At 39.4% G+C, this 22208-nt stretch overlaps 1 protein-coding gene across 6 annotated transcripts in view; it reads left to right on the top strand.

Annotated features, from left to right (window-relative positions):
• Positions 1-19905, top strand: part of arhgap44a (Rho GTPase activating protein 44a) — an 87017-nt gene extending 67112 nt beyond the window's left edge. The window contains exons 17-23 of one of the 6 annotated variants that reach the window (XM_016290879.1): positions 1634-1651; positions 2748-2930; positions 4742-5272; positions 9368-9513; positions 13220-13597; positions 16946-16997; positions 18869-18894. In XM_016290879.1, coding sequence (XP_016146365.1) covers positions 1634-1651; positions 2748-2930; positions 4742-5272; positions 9368-9513; positions 13220-13597; positions 16946-16953 — 1264 coding nt within the window. In that variant the 3' untranslated portion in view covers positions 16954-16997; positions 18869-18894. Of the gene's footprint in view, positions 1-1633; positions 1652-2747; positions 2931-4741; positions 5273-9367; positions 9514-13219; positions 13598-16945; positions 18014-18868 lie in introns of those variants that run through there. The other 5 variants (XM_016290880.1, XM_016290876.1, XM_016290878.1 and 2 more) reach the window with 5 other exon arrangements.
• Positions 19906-22208: the final 2303 nt, after the last annotated feature.

Below are 22208 nucleotides of genomic sequence, written 5' to 3'. Positions count from 1 at the left end.
ATCGACAGAGACACGAGGCAGATGTGCCAGGCTCTGACTCATGCCACCTGCAATGCTCCAGCAGGTGGAAAAATACCGCATACGGAGGAGGAGATCCAAAATTCTGTTAGACAGAGTCCTACTCCAGACTGGCTTATGACAAATATTGCATTCTGGCAAATATTTGGCAAACATTGCTGCCAAATTACCACATATTAAATGCAGGGCTGTGTGGAATCATTTTTGCAAGTGCTTTAATGAAATGATTTATGGAAGAAGAATAGCAGCTATTATAACTGAGGGGAGCATGACCACTCTACCTTTAGATGTTGTTAATTTCACTCCCCCTACACAGTAAAAAAAATGGTGACTTGCAATTTTTACCTATATTTCTTCCTAATTTAACTGCTAAAATCTCATGTATTCATGTATTTAGGTTTATTTAGTGGTATTAAGTAATATCAGTGATATTAAGTCATATTTTTTACTTTTTTGATTAAAAAAAAACCACTTAAGTGTTACCATCTTTTTTCAGTGTACACTTTTTAGGAAGTTTATTTTGCTTGGCTGCCTTGCAGAGAAAAGTCATAAAGTCAGAAAATGATGGAAGCTTGTTTCTGCCACAGGATAAAAACAAATCTCACAATTCAGGCTATTTTTTCTTGCAATTCTAAGTTTATGTCTCACAATTCTGTGTTTTGTTTTTAGAATTGTGAGATATAAACTCAAGAAAGTTGATGACATAAAAAGTCACAATTACCTTTTTTATTTTTAAATCTGCCAGGAAAAAAAGCAATTGTGAGATGTAAAGAATTCTGAGGAAAAAAGTCAGAACTGCAAGATTTAAACTCTAGAACTGTGAGATTTTAAGTCAAAATTCAGAGAAAAAAGTCAGAACTGTGGCATAACTTGAGAATGGTGAGATTTAAATTTAGAATTACGAGATATAAACTCCGAATTCAGAGAAAAAAAGTCTGAAAGGCAGTTACCTTTATTTTTTTATGTTGTCGTGAAAAAAACAAACATTCAAATTCATAATTCGGGGGGTGGGGGTATCTGAAATGTGCATCTTTTACAAAACTATGAATTTTTTATAAACAACAGTATTACAGGCATTTAAACAAGCTTATGACAAAATTTCTGCAGTTACTGGCTTTATTTTTATTTTTTTGAAACTTTAGCTTTTAATTTAATATTTAATCGTATATGAGTATTTCCATGACATCTAGCCGTTTCCCTCACATTTCCTCATGTTAAAATGCCCCTGATGTCTGCTGTCATTTCAAACACACAGACAAGTTTTATAGATTACATAACAATTAGAGACTCTGATCCACTGTTAAAGGGGAGGCTAAGTGTCTAATTGTTTATGTCCACAGCTCTCGGGGTAAAAGCAATTAGAGTAAATGAGGCATAATGGTGTCGCAGCAGGCAAGAGTGCCAGTTGCTCATTTAGGCTGACATGTTCTCACCTCTGGACCGCCCTGATCCCCTGTCAAACTACATATGTCCCCCACTGCATGCTACACAGTTCTCATTTAGCTGTCCTCGTGTCATTTACTTTTGCTTACTCTACATTGTAATTTGCATTACTGTTAAATGTAAACTCACTGTGTTTCCTCTACACTCGTTATTTTATCCACACTTAACGCAGCATTAGGAAAATTCAAAGGTACTGTCCACCTTTTCTGTTACACCTTGACTTTGTTTTTGGTAACACTTTTTAATAACTTAATGAACAATCATTACATTTCTGTATTGTTTAACAGGACAGTCATGCATGTATGTTTAAATATAAAAACTCTACCATTCAAAAGTTTGTGGTCAGGTTTGTATATTTATTTATTTATTTAAGAAGAAGAAGAAAGTATATATTTATTAATCAAGGATGCATTAAATAAATCAAAAATAACCGTACATTTTTTTTTTATAATGTTACAAAAGATTTCTAATTTAATATTACAAAAATATTATATATTTTAATATTATTACAAAAATAATATGTCCAAAATATTAAGCAGCATGACTGTTTTTCTGAGCAGCAAATCAGCATATAAGAATGATTTCTGAAGGATCATGTGACACTGAAGACTGGAGTAATAATGCTGAAAATTCAGCTTTGATCACAGGAATAAATCACATTTGGAAACAATAAAATTGAAAACAATTATTTTAAATTGTAATAATATTTCACAATGTTACTGTTTGTACTTTATTTTTGATCATATAATGCAGTCTTGGTGAGCATAAAAGACTTCATTCATAAACAAAAAAATACCAACACTAAACTTTTGAACAGTAATGTGTATTAATAAAAATTTGAATCCAAATCATATTCTATTGTCTAATTATATCTTGTTACAATCACAATCGATTGTAATGATGCAAGTTACTATAAAGTTTGTTTAACCCTCTGACACATGAGTTATTAAATGACAAAAACATTTTCTTTTTAAAAGGAAAAAAAAAACAATATTTTTATAATATAATCATAATTTAGAGAGTTACACATCCGGCCTCTCGTTCAAATGACCTTCACCACTTTTGTCAGCCTTTTTGAAATTGTAATATTACATCATAAATAAAAAATACATGACATGTAGAGAGCAGTCATATAAAATGATGGGCAATGGTCAAAGATAATCACCCAAGGTGGCAAGTTGGCATGATGCATCAGAGGGTTAACATTCCTGTAAAGTCACAAAATCTAGATGTTGTGTTTTCTGTAGTGGTTGTGATTGATGGTTTGTGGGTCTTTATGTGTGCAGTGTTGGTGTCAGAGTCATGGACACGTCGTGGGTGAAGGGCAAAAGTTCCTCTACACTGGCCCGCAAAGCCTCATCCACACCTCCACAAGCGCCCGGCTCTCCTGCGGACACCCTGATCACTGAGCAGCCCGGTGAGCTGGCCACATCTCCATTCCCCACTCCCCCTCCTGGAGACAGGGGCAGGTAAAAACAACAACACATGATTCCCATCATCCTCTACCTGTTTTCCACTGTCATTTCAATCTACTGTATGTGTATTCCACAGCAGAACTAGTTGCATCAACTAACTTGTGACCTCATTGTTTTCCATTCAGCAATTAACTCTTTTGCTTTCCCTGCATTTGTGTATTAATTACATAATTTCCTCTGCTCTTCTATGCTTTCCTTGTTCTTTACCTATAAAAGTCTTTATCTATAAATAGAAGTGTTTTATTTTTATTTTTACATACAGTAGTGCAGTCAGTATGGCCGTGTACACACTGCAGATAAATACAGTTGCCTCTTTTGAGTTCTTCATCCTGTTTTGTACACACAGACTTCAGTTGTGTGACATCCGCATTCTACAACAAAAATTAACTGCATTTACTTAAACAAATCCAAACTCAACAGCTAGTTCTTGCAATGTAATTAAAAGCCCATGCGAGTCTCTCTTCTCCTGATGCGAGGCAAGAAGATCTCAATGATCGAATATTTGGGGTCAGTAAGACTTTTTAATTTTTGTATCATAGTTTCCACAAAAATATTAAGCAGCACGGCTGTTTCAATATTGATGGTTATAAGAAATGAGCAGGAAATCAGCATATTAGCAAAGATGGGAAGGTTAATTGGGAGATGTAATAGGCTACAGATTACAAGTTACATTATTAAGTAGTTTAACTATTTCAATGACTTTTTAAAGTAATGCAACTAATTACATGTGATTACTTTTTGATTACTTTTTCTAACAAATGTTTTCAGCTGTTAATCATTTTCAAACGTAAGCCAGGCAGGGTTAATATTACAGTAGTACTCATCACTGATTACTGTCAGACAGCTGCTGAAAATCCAGCTTTGCGTCAAATGAATATATTACATTTTATTTATTATTTATTACATTTACACTTTATTATTATCTTAACATAGATGACGCTTACATTGTTTCTTTGGCATGTTTCTAATTTGCAATTTCAGGAGTGACTCCTGTACTCTGTTCACACCCAGAACGATAACTTAGAGGATTCACTACCAGATTTGAATGCCATTGTTGATGCTTTTGCAGTGTGTACAGGCCTATATGATCATTTAGTGTGGTTAAACCATCACAGTTTGGTAGGATTGGTCTTGCTGTGGCTTTCTATTCATTCAATTTCACTAATAATCAACCCATAAGCCCATATGCAAATCATACATTAATGAAGCCAAGGTCATGCCATGGTTCAGTCATTGTATTTAGGGTTTGCAATGGCTGATGATTTGACTGGCTTACCTCCCACCCTCTGACACTCTTTCAGGCAATGAAAGGGTTTTTGTGTCTGTGTTTAACTGCTCTGGGTTTTCACCATATTTAGAGACCTTGGTTTCAGTGCTTAGCTCTTGTACAGTATATTCACCAAACTCTCTCTGATGTTTGGTTGTTCAAAGAGATTTTTTCTTTCCTCGGTGCAGTGCGCAGACACAAGGTCATTTTCAGTGTAATTTTCTGTTTTCTTTTTTAATTTTAATGCATTGCTGTGCTTTTCCTGCCAGTGGAGTCGGATGGCGCCTCTTTTTCGTTGCTAAGCTTGCTGTTTGCTAGACCTGTTGCTCATTGCCGTATGCTAAACTGGCTAAATGCTCATATCAGCTTGAGACAAACATGCAGACCAAAGGATCCTGAGAGTATTATCAATATTGTATAATGCTAGCGAGCCACAGCTGGAGCTAAACATCCACTTTCCTGTTGCGCTGTCATGCGTGTGCAGTTGACCAGAGCTCTCTCTCCTGTGTTTGCTCTTTATTGTTTTCAATATCTGCAGCTCAGACGACGTGTCGCCCAATCGTCCGGATTCCTCACATGTCTATTCGTCCCACGCGGAGGAGCGGCCACCCCCTCCGTACCCTTCCTCGTCCTCATCCTCCCATCCCGGTCCTCAGCACTTCTACCCCAAGCCCCCTCCCTGCGCTCGGCCTGTCGCCCCCGGTCCTGAGTCCCAGCCTCCCGGCTCACCGCCTCCGCCCCTGCGCTGGGCCGGCTTCGGCCCACCCCTTCCCCTTCCCCAGCCCCAACCACCCCCATCCTCTTCTTCCTCTTCCTCCTCCTCCTCACTCGATATCAACTCCAACCCCAAGCCTAGCTGCCTGCACTTTCTCAAACACGGGCCCCTGTGTGATGCGCCGCATGCCGCTCCGCCTGACGCCAATGCCTCGCCCCTCTACATTAAAACCCCTCTCGTGCTGACCCGCCATGACATGCCCCTCGGAAACCCCCCTAGCCTCCCCTCCTCCGCACCCCCACCGTGGGCTGCCTGTCCATGTGCCCGCGAGAGAGGACCCCCCAGGCTGACTAGGTAAATACCACCTGCCTGCGGCCACCCCGCCTTCGCAAAACACATCAGGGCTCCCCACACTGTCTGAGCGCTCACCTCAGATCACTCCATATTGGCTCCCACTTTTCCATCTTGTTTTTGGAACTTGCTTTGTAATGTTATTGCTTTTTCAGTCCCATCACGCAGATTCCGTAACATTCTCATTGTCTGGGAAAGCCTGAGGTTGCCTAGCAACTGAGGATGTTACTGGCGTTTAGTGAAAGTGGATCCTTCAAGTATAAATCAGAGCTGTCATTAGGTTTATAGTTTTAATATTTTGAATCATTTCATATTTTCTGTTTTTATTTTAATTTTAGCTTATTTTAATTTTATTTTTATTTTAAGTCATTTAGTTTTGTTTTTAGTAGTTATTTTAATTTGTCTATTTATTTTTATTTCAGTTTTAGCTGTTTTCGTACATCAAGTTAAACTAAATTAAAACATTGCCTTGGCAGCTAGCTGAAATTGTATTGAATTTCAGTTAACATTTATTTTATTTCAACTAACATTTTTAATGGTTAACTATAATAACCCTGGTAGAAATAAATACTTTGATGGAGCTGCATATGATGATGTGAATGTATTATGCTTGAATACATTGATTGTGACATTGAGTCATGAGTTGTGTTTGCTCACTGGGAAAGTCATACTTGATGTGCATGAACATTAGCACCAGCTCTGTTCCAAAACCTAATGAGCTGCCCACCTAGGCGTCTCTTTTAGTCATCATAGGCGCTCTCCCAACACAAAGACTCCTCCAAACAATAGGAAACAGATGTATTCTGGCCTTATGTGATAGCTTTGAAAAATAGAAATTTAAGGACTTCCCAAAATCAATTGCAATGATATAATCTGATTGCCTTGCCACTTACATTTCCTCGGTTCTTAGAAAGTGTAAGTCATCTAAGTAAAATGCATCCATTCTGTAAATGTTTGACACTATAGAGTACTGAAGTGATTAGTATTTTTGTCTAATCACTAGTATTTTTGGGCCAACTTGTGGGTTCGCGTCATCCTGGTTAACCTCACCAAAACCCCAATAGGGTTTGTTATGAATAGCCAAAAGGCTTTAGCTTGTCTATTTTCATCTTAAGCCCAATGTAGACTTCAGTTTTTCTAGTGCGCATGTGCATGCTATCAAATGAAGTATACTAAAAAGGCTATGTGTTTGGCTTTACACATACGCTAAGCATTTGCATTGTAATTATACGTTAGGCTTTAGCTGGGAACCATGATAAGCTACTCCCTGTGGCTAGTCAGAAATAGATGGTTTTAAAAGGAAATATATTCTTGTTCTAGAGAGCAATTAATTGGACAAACATTTGGATAGTGCAGGTCAATGTTTTAAGTCCCTTACTTCGTTTTCCCTATAGACAAAACTATTTTAAATGTGTATCTACTTAAAGTTTGTTAACTTTTAGGTGTACACTAACATATGCAAAGTAGGGCTGTCAAAATGACTGAAAAACAAAATTTGAATTTTCTACTTAAATATTATAAAAATTTAAAAGGCATAATTTCAATTAGGGTGAAAAAAGCTTTTGGCTTCTCTCCTGAGGCCACAAGAGGGCGCATCGAGCAAAATATTATGCACGTTTCTTCAAAGCGTAATAAAATAACACGACTATCTTTGGAAAAAAAGTGCATAATGTTTAAAATAATGTTTATAAACTATATATAATTAATAAAGTTGCTTAAACAATTAGAAAAAAAAACAGCACCATGCATGTACGTATAGTTTAATACAAAGGACCGAAAACCAATCACAAAGAGTAGGCTACTTTCTTCATTTAAAAACATGAGATACAGTGGGATGGGGAAAAACCGCCATAACGTCTATAGACATGTTTTTTAAAAGTTGATCTTGAATTAATTTCACATGGCTTTCTAAACATGCCGCTATCTTGTGCGAGACGCGAGTGCAACGCTGATAGATGTCCCTCTAGAAAATTAGATAAATATGCTTGGTTTCAGTTTTGATGTAAACAACATGTTCTCCACACTAATGTTCACCTTTTCCGCAATGTACTGAATGAACAACGTAGCAGCACCGCATCCAGTGGATTCAACTGGATAGGCTAACAAAACCATTCAAATGCAGTCAATGACACATACATCGTCATCGCATCTCGTGCGCCACTGATAAGGCTGCCTGACGGCTGACGCAGACCTAAAATTTGAATGCAAGGTTTTTGCATTCGAATGTGGATTTGTTTGTTTTTTTATTCTACGAATATTCAAAATTCAAATTTTTTTTGACAGCCCTAGTGACCGCATCTTAATAGACATGGACTAAAAGCCACAAACTATAATTTAATTGGTTTACAGAGCTAGTGCCCATGAATAGCATTTCTGTCAGGACCACTATCGTCAAAGATGATTGAAAATTAGCATACAGTTTGGATTGGCGGTATGGTTCCATTCTGGGCAAGAACTCACTGTGCATCCATGCAGCCTAGCATGAATGAGAACAGGGAGAGCAGCGATAACCCCCCAGGATAAACAGAACAGAACCAACATAGATGTATTGCAGATATAGTTAAAGTTCAATAATTTTATGTACACATTTTAGAATTTGTCTGATTCAAAGGACAATCAGAAGGCTGAATCCCGACTGACAGAGGAGGAGTTGGGGATGGAGGAGGGTAATTAGCTATTGAGCAATGCGAAAACTGTTGATAATACTGAGGGACCTTATATATGAATGCTTAGATAAGTGTTGTATTCCCATAGGTAGATGGGGATCAGCTGAGAGTCAGCTGATGCAAGCTTGACTAACGTGACCTGCAAGAAATAACGCTTACGCTTGATTTCAGATCAGTCACTTCCAATGTTCATTTCAGTTACAATGCTGTCTTAGTAGGTAGCTGCTGACAACAAGGGCAGCTCACTAGATTTTGGAACAAAGCAAGAGGCATCTCGAGCCACATAAAATATTATTGTTTAAACAAGATTAAAGTCTTCCCTACTTAACAGCCATCTGTATTTGAGAACTCTAAAGCCAAACGCACTGGTAAATGGTCATAAGGCTGAAACAATTACCAAAATCAAATTAGAAATCAGATGTTTCATAGCAATGTAGGCCATACATTTAATTGAGGTGGGAATTGTGTATACGAATGCTCTTTTTTTTTTGGATCATCAGTCTCCCGGGTTGTTTGAAAGGTTGCAGGAATGTCAATGGAATTACATGAATTTCCATTGCTTGCTGCACATGCAGACACCATCAGTGAAATAAAGATCAATCTAAGATCTTTATTAGGAGCGCTAAGCATCAGTAGAGCCAGTGTTAGCCATTTTACCAATGATGTTGACTGTTTATTGCAATGGCACAGGATCCCCTCCACATCTACCCTCATGAGCCTTCATTCAAAAGTCGCTGGGAACTGCAGAGATTGAGTCATAGATGTGACGGATTCATTCCAAACATGGTCACATAGATGCAGATATTGCAGAATCATTCTCTGCATGTCTGCATGGATATAGATGTAGAGGACTCATGTGTCCATGTGTGCACATAGATATATATTCCCCTAAGTTTAGCAGAGAGGCGCCTGAATAGCGCTGTCAGAGTGAAAAACAAGCTCCACATGCTCAGTTATATTAAAGATACATGCTGCGTGTGTTGACGTGCATGAGAAGTTATATTAAAGATACATGCATCCTCCTGCTGACGTGCATGAGAAACACTCTGTGTAAATCCACCTTCACATGTCTTTGAAAAAAATCACTTCACACCCACATGTAAGCAGATTTTAGTTATGGATGTTTAAGCAAAAACAAAAATATAACATCGATTTTGTCACAATTCTGTTTACGTTCTTGTAGCTCATCTGGTAAAGCATGACACCTGCAACTCAAAGGTCATGGGTTCGATTCCCACGTCAGTTAAGTCAATAATGTTATGTCATGGTGCATTCAGACACAATCAAAACCAGCAGGACGTTTCTTAGCACTTAAGTCGCTGTTTTTAGTTTCGTTGACGGGGGAGGTGAGAGGTCCTTGCACGCTATTAGTCATTAATGATATGGTGGGTGCAGATTGATGGCAGGCAGTCATGTTTGTCTCTCTCTCCAGCACTCTGAAGAGCAAGGAGCTCTCTCCTGTGATTGGCCACAAGTCTGTGCAGCCGTCAGGAGCAACAGTGCCCCCTGTCAGCGGTCAGCAGAGCAACAGCCAGTCTCCTCACTCTGCCGAGCACAGCCCCCACACCTTACACAAAGGTTAGTCCCACTGGGATTCCTCTTTAATTCTGTTTTTTTTTTTATTCAATCTACAGTTAAACTGTTAAACCTCTTTAAATCTGGTATAATGTCTGTCTTGGGTGATCAGATCAGTATGCATCTGGTTATAACACGTGTTTCTGATTCTGTCAAGGTGATTTTTGTGACACATCACACTCTAAAAAATGCTGGGTTAAATACAACCCAGTGCTGGGTAAAATAGGGACAAAGCCAGCAATTGGGTTGTTTTGACCCAGTGGTTGGGTTACTACCCAGAAGGTTGGGTTAAACATTTAACCCAACCGCTGGGTCAAAACAGCTCAATTGCTGGGTTTGTCCCTATTTTGTCCCAGCATTGGGTTGTATTTAACCCAGCATTTTTTAGAGTGCACTTACTACATCGGTATGTGCTTTGTAATTCTTTGTATTGTACTGTGAAGCATTGTGCATGTGGATATAGGTGGACTTTTTTACAAATTTTACAATGGGATGGTTATTTTAGTTAGTAAAATGATTGTTTTGCTACAATGATTAGTGTTATATTGTTAGGTAGTTGCATTAGAAAAGCAATATAGGTACAGTGACTTGAATGTACCTCCTCTATGATGAGCATGTTTTTAAAGTGCCCCTATTATGCCATTTTTAAGTCAAGTCAAATCACCTTTATTTATATAGCGCTTTTAACAATACAGATTGTGTCAAAGCAACTGAACAGCATTAATTAGGAAAATAGTGTGTCAATAATGCAAAATGACAATAGTCAACACTCATTTTTCAGTTAAAGACAGTTCATCATTCAATTCAGTGATGTCATCATCCAGCTCAGTTCAGTTGAAATAGTATCTTTGCAATCATTTGCAATCAAGTCAACGATATCGCTGGAAATGAAGTGTCCCCAGCTAAGCAAGCCAGAGGCGACAGCGGCAAGGAACAAAAACTCCATTGGTGACAGAATGGAGAAAAAACCTTGGGAGAAACCAGGCTAAGTCGGGGGACCAGTTCTCCTCTGGCCAGACGAAACCAGCAGTTCAATTCCAGGCTGCAGCAAAGTCACATTGAGCAGAGGACTCATCTGGTTCCTGTGGTCTTGTCCCAGTGGTCGTCTGAGACAAGGTCTTTACAGGGGATCTGTATCTGGGGCTCATCTAGTTGTCCTGGTCTCCGCTGTCTTTCAGGGCTGTGGAGGTCCTCTCTAGGTGCTGATCCACCATCTGGTCTGAATACGTACTGGATCCGGGTGACTGCAGTGACCATCTGATCTGGATATAGACTTGATCTGGTAGCTACGGTGACCTCGGAATAAGAGAGAAACAGATTAATAGTAGCGTAGATGCCATTCTTCTAACAATGTAGCAAGTACATTGGGTGTTATGAGAAGTGTTCCCGGTTCCGGTTAACCTAATTAATGCAGCCTAAAAATTCTTTAACAGGTTTGAATATTAGAAGCATATTAGTGTGTTATGTGTAAGCCAGGTTAAAGAGATGGGTCTTTAATCTAGATTTAAACTGCAAGAGTGTGTCTGCCTCCCGAACAATGTTAGGTAGGTTATTCCAGAGTTTGGTCGCAAAATGGTCAAGTCAAGTTTATTTGTACAGCGCTTTTCACCATACAAATCATTGCAAAGCAACTTTACAGCCAATTAAGTTTCTACAATATTTAGTGGTAGTTTATCAGTGGTGACTGTCAGTTAATGTACATATGGCAGAAATGTACGGAAAAATCAATTTAAGATGTAATAAAACAGACGATGAGCACTATTAACAGCAATTATTATATGATGCAATCAAACTTATAGCAAAATGTGGTAGTTCTGTGTGTTGTTTCATTTTTAAGCTTCCTAATATTGTTTAGGGAGTCACCCAAATAAAAAAACAAGGACAAAAATGCTTTAGTTTTCTCAAAATATGCATTTGAAATCACCTCATTTTCCAACGATTCTTAAACGATTCATTCAAAGCAGTTCTAAGATTCAGTCTCTCTAAGCCCCTCCTTTCCCCTCCTTTTCTTTTTGAGAGACAATAACTTTATTTATCATGCACTTTCGGCTTTACAACTTTTCAGATTGTTTACATTCACATGCAGCTACATTATACACTGCATGAAAGGCAATATTCGAAATGGCATAATAGGGGAACTTTAATATCTCAATTCAATTTCATTTGATGTGTTTTGGGGGCCATAAATTAAAAAACAAAGTCAGGGTGATATAACTGTCTTGATATAATGAAGAAAAATGCCTCATTAAAATAATGCAATTCTTGAAAGAAAACCTTATTAGTTTGAAAAAAAAATTATAATTCTTGGAAAAAGAGTATTTTTAACAAAACTAAAAAATAAATAAAAATACAAATAAATTTTATTTATTTAAGGAAAATGATTTAAGATATCAAGTCTTGTTTTCTGAAAAATTTATCAATATTAAATAAATTGATGTGTAAAACAAAAATAAATACCTGTCAGAGGGTTAAGAAAAACAAACTGAATTCAAAGAGAAAACAAGATGATTTTTCATACCCCACCGACAGATATTTTTTCTTGTTTTAAGCATAAGCTCAATTAAAGGCAGGGTATGTGATTTTTCAAAAACACTTTAGAAAACTGATTCGGGCCGAATAGCAAAACAAACTTGTAGCCAATCAGCAATAAGGGGCGTGTCTACTCGTCTCGTGATGTGGAGGAGAGAGCTTTCAGTGCATGGGACAGACATTAGCTGAGCCGAGCGACAGAAAGATAGAGATGGCTGATAAAAAACAAAAGAGGAAAACGTCTGTGGAACGATAAGGCAAGAAGTAGGACCCGTGTAAATATCGGATCAGCTTTCCAGCGCTGGAGAGAACTCAAGGAGCGGAGGCCTGCGATCGGATGCTGAGGTTGCTTTGTTTCATCTCAATAGGTGAGTAACACCGTGTCTACAACAGCTAAAGTCTGCCTACACTGGATGCGATCAAACAACCATTAAAAACCATTTGAAATTTGCACGTAATTTCTAGAATAAATAGAACCCGGCAGCAGTTTTCTGTCGGGGATTTGTTGCACTGCGCCGCTCACGTCCGTAGACACGGTGTAACATTGGTTTTGCTTTGTTTCACAGAACTAATCGTTGCCTGGGTAGCATACGTATATGGGGGGGCGGAGCTATCAAAATCGGGGCAAGACCCTTTTGGGGTAGGGGCGTGTTTGTTTTGGTGATTTCAAATGTCAACATTGGCTACCAGAAATCCCTGACTCTGCCTTTAATACACTACAATTAAAACAATTGTTGATACATTTTTTCAGTAAACAATACTTAATATCAAAAGTCATACTGAAGAAAATCTTTTTTTTCCAGTGTTCAGGTTGTAAAATGTCTCTCCCAAAACCTAATTATATACATGATGTAACAATTCATTTAATATAAAAAAATACTTATTTCTTTTGAAGTGTATATTTAAAAACAAATTAAAAAAAATAATAATGATTTAGATGTGCACACTCACATGCATTCAAGGTGTAAGGAAAATATTATAACATTTATCTTTAGTTTAAATTAAAGTCATTAAATGTAAAGAAATTCCCAAGATGCATTGCACCCAATTTTCACCTTAACACTTTCTATCTGTGATCTGATCACCCGAAACGAATGTTAATACCAGGTGTAAATAGGATCGTAGTGTAAAGGTTACTTGCATGCATTTTTGATTTTGTCTTATCTTTCTCTTCTTACAGCCTCTAAGAAACTGGCCCCTGTGCCGCCCAAGGTTCCCTATGGCCAGTCGGGGGGGATATCAGACCAATCCACAGGTCAGCCGTCTCCGGTTAGCCTGTCCCCCACTCCCCCAAGTACCCCCTCCCCATACAGTTTGGGCTGTCCCCCTGGACACGCGCCCACCTCTTCCCCTGGCCAGACCCCATTAGGGGGACCCTATATGTTGTCCTCGCCGCCCTCTCTGACTGGTACGCTCACAAAGTCCCGACCCACCCCAAAGCCCAGGCAGAGACCCAGTCTACCCCCTCCCCAGCCACCCACCGTCCCCCCTACGGCCCCCCAGCCCCTGGAGCAGGGTCTACTTGACGGATTGTCCCCCGGGGAGAGCATGTCCACAGGTAAACATGCCACAGTGGCAACATCACAAGTGGGAGTCCAGCGTCCCTCTCTCAAACTGTCTGTCTCTCCGTCCTACGCAGGCGGTGGACTTTAAGGAGCCAGACCCCCATATGAAATGTGAAGACATTTGTTTGTCTTAAATATGGAGTGCCCATAGATTCAGTTGCCTTTGAGATGTATACTATGATTATTTTTGAATCCCCAGGATTATATTTTAGCTCTACGATTTTAAGAACAAATGGAAACAAAGGGAATTCACTTTAAGCACAGGGACATACTGTATATATCTTACTTCAAAGTGAAGTGTGTAATTTTTGCACGACCAATTGAATTGTAAAAATTATGACTTTCCATACAGAGTTTCCACCGACTCTTCTGCTCCACCACAAACAGGTAGTCTTGCACCAGTTTCATGCCATTACTTGAGCCAGAAGTTGTTGGACGTGTTGGACCGCTCAAACGAAGCAAGCAGTGTTTTAAAAGTGCCACGGAGTTTACACTCTTTAGGTTGTAAAAAAAGGGTAAAAATTGGCAAGCACTCGCTGAAAATCGTTGACTGTTAGATTGGTCAGCTTTACATTGAACTTTCAGGGACTGAAGGTGCGATCATATTTATCGTGGTTCAGTGAATTTTCACAGGCGAAATCCAGTCTTTTTATAAGGATTCAGATTTCATAAAGAGCCAAGAACTTGATGAAAATCATCAACTCCAATTTTATTGATTAGCTTTACTTTCAACTTTTAGGGGTGCAGGTGCAGTCACATTTACAGACCTGCTAACCTTGGAAAAATGTTTTGTAAATGTCTACAATCAGTGTGATGGGACGGGACATGGGGGTCAGGGGTGTCATATATTCTTAGATAGCTACAATATTACCTGGAGCTCCTTGATGGCTAATGTCAAAATTGTAATTGCACAGTGTGCAAAATTCAAGATTTAATATGAAATATTTCCCAAAGGTTAGAAGGTCTGTACTCAGACACACACATCTTTGTGCTATTCCTGTTATACAGTATTTCAGAATAAAAAGTAGAGATGCAACAATACAGTTAGCCCACGGTTCAATACATACCTCGGTTTTTTTAACCACGGTTTTCAGCTTGGCACATCAGAGTATTTTTTTTATTTTAGATTTGCGATTTAAAATGCTCTTTAAAAAAAAAAACTCCAGTGCACTTTAATTAAATCTCCAGTACACTTCTGTACACTGTGGAAAAACATGGATTACCATAAGTCTACTTCAAATTAATTTTAAGAGTATTATTTTTATGGGTTGGCCATTTTTAGTGCTGTAAACATATGTAATGTCTGTTTAATTTATACTGGAAGCCAGAGGGTGCCCTCGCGCAGAAAATCCACAAATGTGTCACAGAATAGAACTCATGGTGCTCCAGAATTCATGTTAGAATTCGCCCCTCCTGAGGGTATCGCACAGCTGAAGCATAACTACAAACCGACTGCCCTAAACTCAGTGCTTTCAAAGACTATAGAAATACAAAGATGGTTCACTCCTATACTTATGAATGGGAGAAACTGCAACACGCAATATGGCGGAATATTTCCCGCCTTCTAAATGAAAGAGTCATTGTGTCACAGCAGCAGCCATTAGAAGCTCCGGTTTCCATAGAAACCTGCGGCTAGACCAGTCAGTGCACATGCACAGTCATAAGCGTGTTGGCTGGTCTAGCCTGAAAATAAGCTTTTTTTAATGCTATTTGAGCATAAGAAACAACATTCATGGGGCAGTTTATTTCAGATTTTGTTGCTGATTTGAAATATGTCATTTATTTCTGAGTTCATAGGGCAGTTTTTGAGATTTCAGGATTCCCCCATTCATTTAGATAGGACTTGGTCTTGGATGAGCTGCCCGGAGGCGTTGCAAATATGGCTGCCGAGTGAACAGACTTTCCTTGAAGGGGACTTTTTTCCCTCACTGCACCTACTTGAGAACAGAAATTGAACCATGGTAACATGGCATGTGATATGGACAGAAGCGATGGAGGCTACACAGTTCCAGGTTCAGGGGGTCCCACGTGTTTATTTCACACGTATATTGTGAGCAGTCAAGTTGCATCTCGACGAACGGACCGTATAGTGTGAGCACATAAATCCTGAGCTTTGGCTTGACATCGCATGCAATTTACTCGTACAGTGAGAGTTGGTATTTAACAAAAACTTTTGAAATCGCACAGGGTATGCCTGGCCATAATATGGATAAAAGCATGCAGCTATCTCTGTAGCTGAATAAAAAGATAGAAACGCATTGAATGATGAAACCTGAAGACAATAAACACACGAATGCAACATTATATAGCTTATCTGTGTTCATCAAGCCTTCTGTATTATGTACATTTATAATTCATTGCTAATCGACATAGCCGATTTTAGTTAGAATAGTTATGCCTCATTTTGTAATAAAAAGCTACATCAGATCACAAAAGGACGTTCTTTCATTTTGTCAGCCATCCACATTTGCAATTTGGGGATTGAACCCCGTGCTATAATTGGTCGAACTCTTCTTTTGCAGGTGCTTGAGTATTGCACGTAGACAGAGGCGTCATCAGGTTTTTGCATAGTTTAGAGTGACAAATCATACCAGCGTACTTTGAGGTCAAAATGCGTAGTTTTAATAGGAATCCAGGCGAGAGATATCCAGACATAGATTTCGCACGTTACGCGGAAAAAACTTCAAATTGTTGGGTAGCTTTGTACAAGTGTGGACGTTTTTTGGTGTACTTTGGCTGGGAGAAGCTCGAATCCAGTTGTTTCTATAGGAATCCATGCCATCAGGAATCACACATGAGGTTGAAAGCTTTTCCCACACAGATTTCGTAAGGGATTCAAATTTGTTACTGAAAAAACTAGCAAGCACTTATTAAAAATCATCAAATCCAATTTGATTTGCTAACTTCACATTCAACTTTCAGGACTGAAGGTGCAGTCACATTTACCATTGTTCAAGTTTTCTCATAAAGTTGCCCCAAACGTCAAAATATAAACAAAATGAACTTCGGTTGGTCATGTTACAAACTGCTATGTTGACCAGACTTTAAGCCACAAGTCAAAGGTCTGGCAACATGAGACTGACCTAGAATGAAGCATTTTAACATGCAAATAATTACACACTTCATCTTTAAAGTTCAGTATAAGGCCTTATTATCTTCTCAGCTTCAGTGTGAGACTGTTTCTCTAAAGTAAGGTTCTGTGGTCTTTGTATCATTCTAGTGGCCCACTGTATGGCACTGATTGTATGTTCTCTCATGTGAGGCGTGTCTGTCAGTCATTCTCCTGAACACTGATTGATGTATGACTCTTTTATCCCCTGTCATCATTGTGCACCTTGCAGCTGTGTGAGGCCAGGGACTGAGTGTGGGCTGAGTGTGAGGGGGACATTTAGGGTAAGCCAGAACCTGCTGTGACCGTGCCATAGCCTCATCTCACACCGTCTGGCCTGGTGCTGTGGCTGAATCTGGGGCCTCTACCGCAGCAATGTTCTTTGTCTCATACCGTAACACTTCCTTCTCCGGCTCTGTCATTCTCTCCCAGTCGCGGGGCTGTCCTTGGCTTCTTCATTCTGTCAGTGTAGTCTGTGCATGGTGTGAGACTGGTCTATGCATGGCTTATGGCCTTTCTTTTCCGAGCAACATCACACATTTGCCAACGTCGTCGCTTACGAAGTTCATCTCAATGCCTCCGGCCCTGACCTCACATCGTGATCCATTCCCCCTCCCAATATCTCCACCACCACGTAGGTGGGCCCAGGTAAACCCCAACCAAACTCTCTTTCAGTCGAGTCCATCTCAGGACGACAGTACAACTCTCCGCCCCCCACAGTCGTCCATCCGCATCCATCTCATTCTTACACAGGGGAGGTCATCACAATCAGATACAGTCCACAAATCCACATAGTCCACTGACAAGGTTCTTAATGTTACCACATCTTCAATTTGCACCCATCTTGTTGTCTATGTGTGGAGTATTTTGTTCATTGTGGTCAGTGTTGGGGGTAACATGTTACAAGTAACGTAATGTTATGTGCCAAGTATTTCTTGTTGAGTATCAAGTAAAGTAATGTGTTACTTTTTACATTTACTCTGCGGTACTTTTTCAAACATGTAACACATAACAGGTTTAGTGTTGTTTGGCAGGCGTTCTTCACAGGCAAAATCCAGAAATTTCAGTATGAATCCACGTGATCGGGACTTTCACATGAGGGCGAAAGATTTTCCTCAATAAATATTTCGCAATAGGTTAAAACTGAGGATTTGTCACATTTATTGGTTTTTGGTCTGGGTAATGTGTTACTTTTTACATTTACGCTGTGATAGGTAACAGCGCATATGTAACACGTAATGGTAACGGCACATAAATAATAAGTAATGTTACTTTTCTGTTAATTTTCTGATTGGAAAATTGGAAACATCTCAGATTATTAAAGGTTAAGTGTCTTTACACTGTTAAATGAAGGTTCTAAATTCTGTTATGGATAAACTGCGTAATAAAGCTACCTTAAAATCTGTAACAAGTTACAAACAGATACATGTAATGCATTGTTTCCAGCAATTGTAATTCCTGTGTAAAAACACTTATGCAGTCTTTGTGTGACTTTTAAACATCCGTTAATGCGGTTATGTTATTTGTTGCTGTGGGCAAATAATGTCGGGGACAAATACTTTTTCACAGCAAAATTACCTAAAAATATCTACAAGCCAAGCAGGAAACCACCATTCTAGAAGGCCGAGAGCCTTGGCTACTTGACGCCATACAATAGTATCACGTTACTTTCCATAAAAGGTAGCAATGTAATCGAATTAGCTACTTTTTTAGGAGCATGGTACATGTAACGCATTACTTTTTGAAGTAACAATCCCCAGTGCTGATTGTGGTGAACTGTTGATTCTATTGTTGTTACTTTCTGAAAAACTGCAATAAGCTTCATGTAGAACTTTATATTTTATATGAGCATATCAGAGATTTTGCAGGACAGGCTTCATTTCCTCCCCAATAGCTCAGTGTAACAGAATCCCTGTGCAGAATGCCAGGAAAGAGTCTGATGTGCCCCTCTCCTGGTGCAACACACATTCAACACCCTTCGCTGACTTTGCCTCTAACAGTGGTCTGGGAACTGAAATTGCTTTTTGCTTTCTCTCTCCTTGTGTCGTTTTCAACATCCTCATCATCGCCATTTCCATCATTTCTCTCTGTACTGTAAACTTGTCTTGTCGCTTCACTTTCGTGGCCATCGCTCTCATTTCCCATGATCCTGTAGCAGATTTCTTCAGTTTGGAAATTCCCTCCATCAACGTCAATCTGGACAGCCTGTTGGACGAGTTCAGGGTGGTCCCATGCCGGAGCTCCTTTGCTGCGGTCAGCTCTCCAGAGGAGGATGGCCAAAGCACCACGCTATGACCCCTGAGCCCACCCAGCAGCATCCCAGCTTCACATAGAACCCATCCACTCCTGCTGAGGCCCAACTGGAACCTCACCTTGACCAAACCCAGAATCACGGATACTACATGAGAGACTCGATAAGACGCCAACCACACAACAGGTGCCACAAAAAAAATAAATAATTGGATTTCGTTCAAATTGGCACTGGAGGAACCTGGAGTTTTGTGTTACGATTCCTGTTTCTCTGTGAACGATTCTGTCTGTTTCTTTTTTGTTGTCATGTTGTTGGTTTTGTTTGATTGGGATGTTTTTATTTCTGCCTTATTAGAGCTGCAATTACAATACAATGCACATAGGGAGTCATCTGCTGACTCTAAAGGAACCTCATACACTTTGTCTTGCTGGAGGCTTTGAACTGAGACGCACCCTCATGGTATGAGAGTAGGCCGTCTTTGTTTGTTACAGGGTCCATGCCATGCTCTTTATAGATGACTTGGTGGCATATAGCATGACTAATTTTGCAATGCTGAGGTCTTCTTTCTTTCTTTTTTTCTTTCTCAATCTCTCTAACCTACACTAATCACTGCTTTAGCAATCCAATCCAGTTGACCTTTCGCTAAATCCCGCCTTTAAAGTGCTACTGACCAATCCGGCCTGTTGCCGCCCATTATATTATTAGACAAGTGCTTATTTCTAATGTGAATTTCTAGTTTTTTTAAATAATTTCGCAAAATTACATTTAAAACTATCTGAGAATAAATTAAAGTAGAGCACAGCAATAGCATGGCAAAGGTCATGGGTTTGAGTCCCAGGGAGCGCAATAAAATGTAAATGTGGCCTAATGGTTAGAGAGTCTGACTTGTAATCCAAAGGACGCGGGTTAGAGTCTCAGGTCCGGCAGGGATTGTCGGTGGGGGGAGTGAATGACCAGCACTCTCTTCACCCTCAATACCACGACTGAGTTGAGACCCTTGAGCAAGGCACCGAACCCCCAACTGCTCCCCGGGCGCCGCAGCAATATGGCTGCCCACTGCTTCGGGTGTGTGTTCACAGTGTGTGTGTGTGTTTGTTCACTTCTCACTGCTGTGTGTGTGAACGTGGATGGGTGAAATGCAGAGCACAAATTCCAAGTATGGGTCACCATATGTGTCCACACATCACGTCCTTTCCTTTTCCAAAGTTGGGAAGTGCATGTGGTGAATTGAATAATGTGTCCTGAACATGTAGAACAGTAAACTGAAATGTCCAATTCATTCCTAAGGGGGATACAGTTGAGTTTGTCTGAGTGAGCGGGGCTTAGCAGATAGTTAAGAGAGTTTTGATTGATATGTGCATTCATCTGTGGCAGAACATTATCAGAACTTTCTGAAACGCACATAATACAATAATAGAAACACAGTGACAACTGCTGTACTAAAGTGTATTTTCTTAAAGAGCCAGTACTATATAGTACAGTACATGAAAGCAAGGTAGGAAATCCAGGGTTCTCACAGTCAAATATCAGGGAATTTTAATAGCGTCATGGAAAATGTTTAAATCCCTCTATAACAAATCACGGAATTTTCTATAGTCTGTATATTTTTTCAGTTCTGAAGTGTTTCTTCTTCGTGAGAATTTGCGATCTCTATTAAATGATATTTCAAAATCCTTATCCTGGAAAACCGTTAATGGGAATGCATTGGTCAGAAGGTGTGGGAACCCTGGAAATCGAGGTCACTTCAAACACTTTTCTGCAAATGCATCATAAATTACTTTTGGCAGCCACTACTGAGATCAACCACTGGTTCTGTTCTGATGCACTGCCTTGCATTCTCTGTTGTCTTTCCGCACTCATATGCCCTCCAAAGTGCTTCGAACGCAGTGCCACACTATCCCTTCTGTATATACCAATACTGTATATAAAGATGTGTAGATAAGTGTCAACGAGAGGACAAATGTAAAGGCAAATATGAATTATATATTCATAAATGTGACATGCCATATTTATCTTGTATAGGAATAATGTTCTAAGTATTATTTTGTCAGGTTCACATAGCAAGCGAGTTTTTTGCACTTTTGTAAGCCATGAACTAGATGTAGAAATATGAATGCAGACCTGGCAGAAGTTTAGGTAGAGTTATTCCCAAGAGAGATTTTATCCCTAAACCGACCTCATCAATAACAGCCTTAATCAACAGCATAAATCAACAACACAAACTGTATAGCTACTTATTATTATTATTAGAAAATAAATGAAGTCGTCGACAGATTACTCTAATTGTACAACATCGGTTCAGTCGTGGTATTGTATAGAAACTGGTAGATTATATAAATGAAAATACAGTGGCCCCAAAAAGTTGTGATGTGTGGAATCTGCAAAATAACGATATTAGATCTTCTCTCAGAACTAACTAACCTACCTTTCAATTACTTTTAGTCAACTGCTGTGGCAGTGATTTTTAGTGGATGTATGAGGTTATTTCCTCACTGATGTCATTCATCACATGAACTATCAACATGTGTCCACATACTTTTTAGGCCCACTGTATAGCATATGAAATCAATGAAAAAAATACAGATTTTATAACTTGGCAGGGATCCTTGCGAAATGTCGTCTCAAAGATATCAGGCCCTAAAGATCCTTTAAAAAGTCTCATTGCTTTTCCCCAGACACATTATCTGATGCCACACTGAGATGGCACACGTCTGGCCATTTGTTTCATGGGTAGACAACACTACGAGACTACTGGATGCTGCAATTTCTCTTATCTGAACTTGTACAAAAAGCGCAGGACTTTATTAAGGTCAAATAAACATTAGCTCACTTCTGTCCCGTGGAAGGAATGGGCACAACGAACCGCCTCCGTTCTCATACGAAGTACTCTCTTTCCAACGGTGGATAGCCATGGCTTGATTTTCTCTCTTTGAATAAGCATTAGTGTACGTCAGGGACAATTTTTTTTTTTTTGCTGAAATCTGTGATATGCCTCAGTGTGTGTTCTTGATGAAATATAGTCTAATGATTATTGGTGACTGAGTTATAGTTGTAGTGATTACACAATGATAATTGCAAGTTGCCTCACATTCAGTATTTATAACCTGACGCTAACGGCGAGTTTCGTGCGTACGTGAGGTTCTGTCTGTGCCGTTTCCCGCGGTGTTTTGTGAGGAGGCAGTTGTGTCTGTTCGAGTGTGCTGACTGAATGTGATTTCGCCTTTACTTTGAAGTGCACTAGAGT

Source organism: Sinocyclocheilus grahami, unplaced genomic scaffold (assembly GCF_001515645.1).
Source record: "Sinocyclocheilus grahami isolate Dianchi unplaced genomic scaffold, SAMN03320097.WGS_v1.1 scaffold264.1, whole genome shotgun sequence".
Classification (NCBI taxonomy): domain Eukaryota; kingdom Metazoa; phylum Chordata; class Actinopteri; order Cypriniformes; family Cyprinidae; genus Sinocyclocheilus; species Sinocyclocheilus grahami.
Note: the sequence above shows the minus strand (reverse complement) of the source record. Positions and strands in the feature narration are given on the sequence as shown.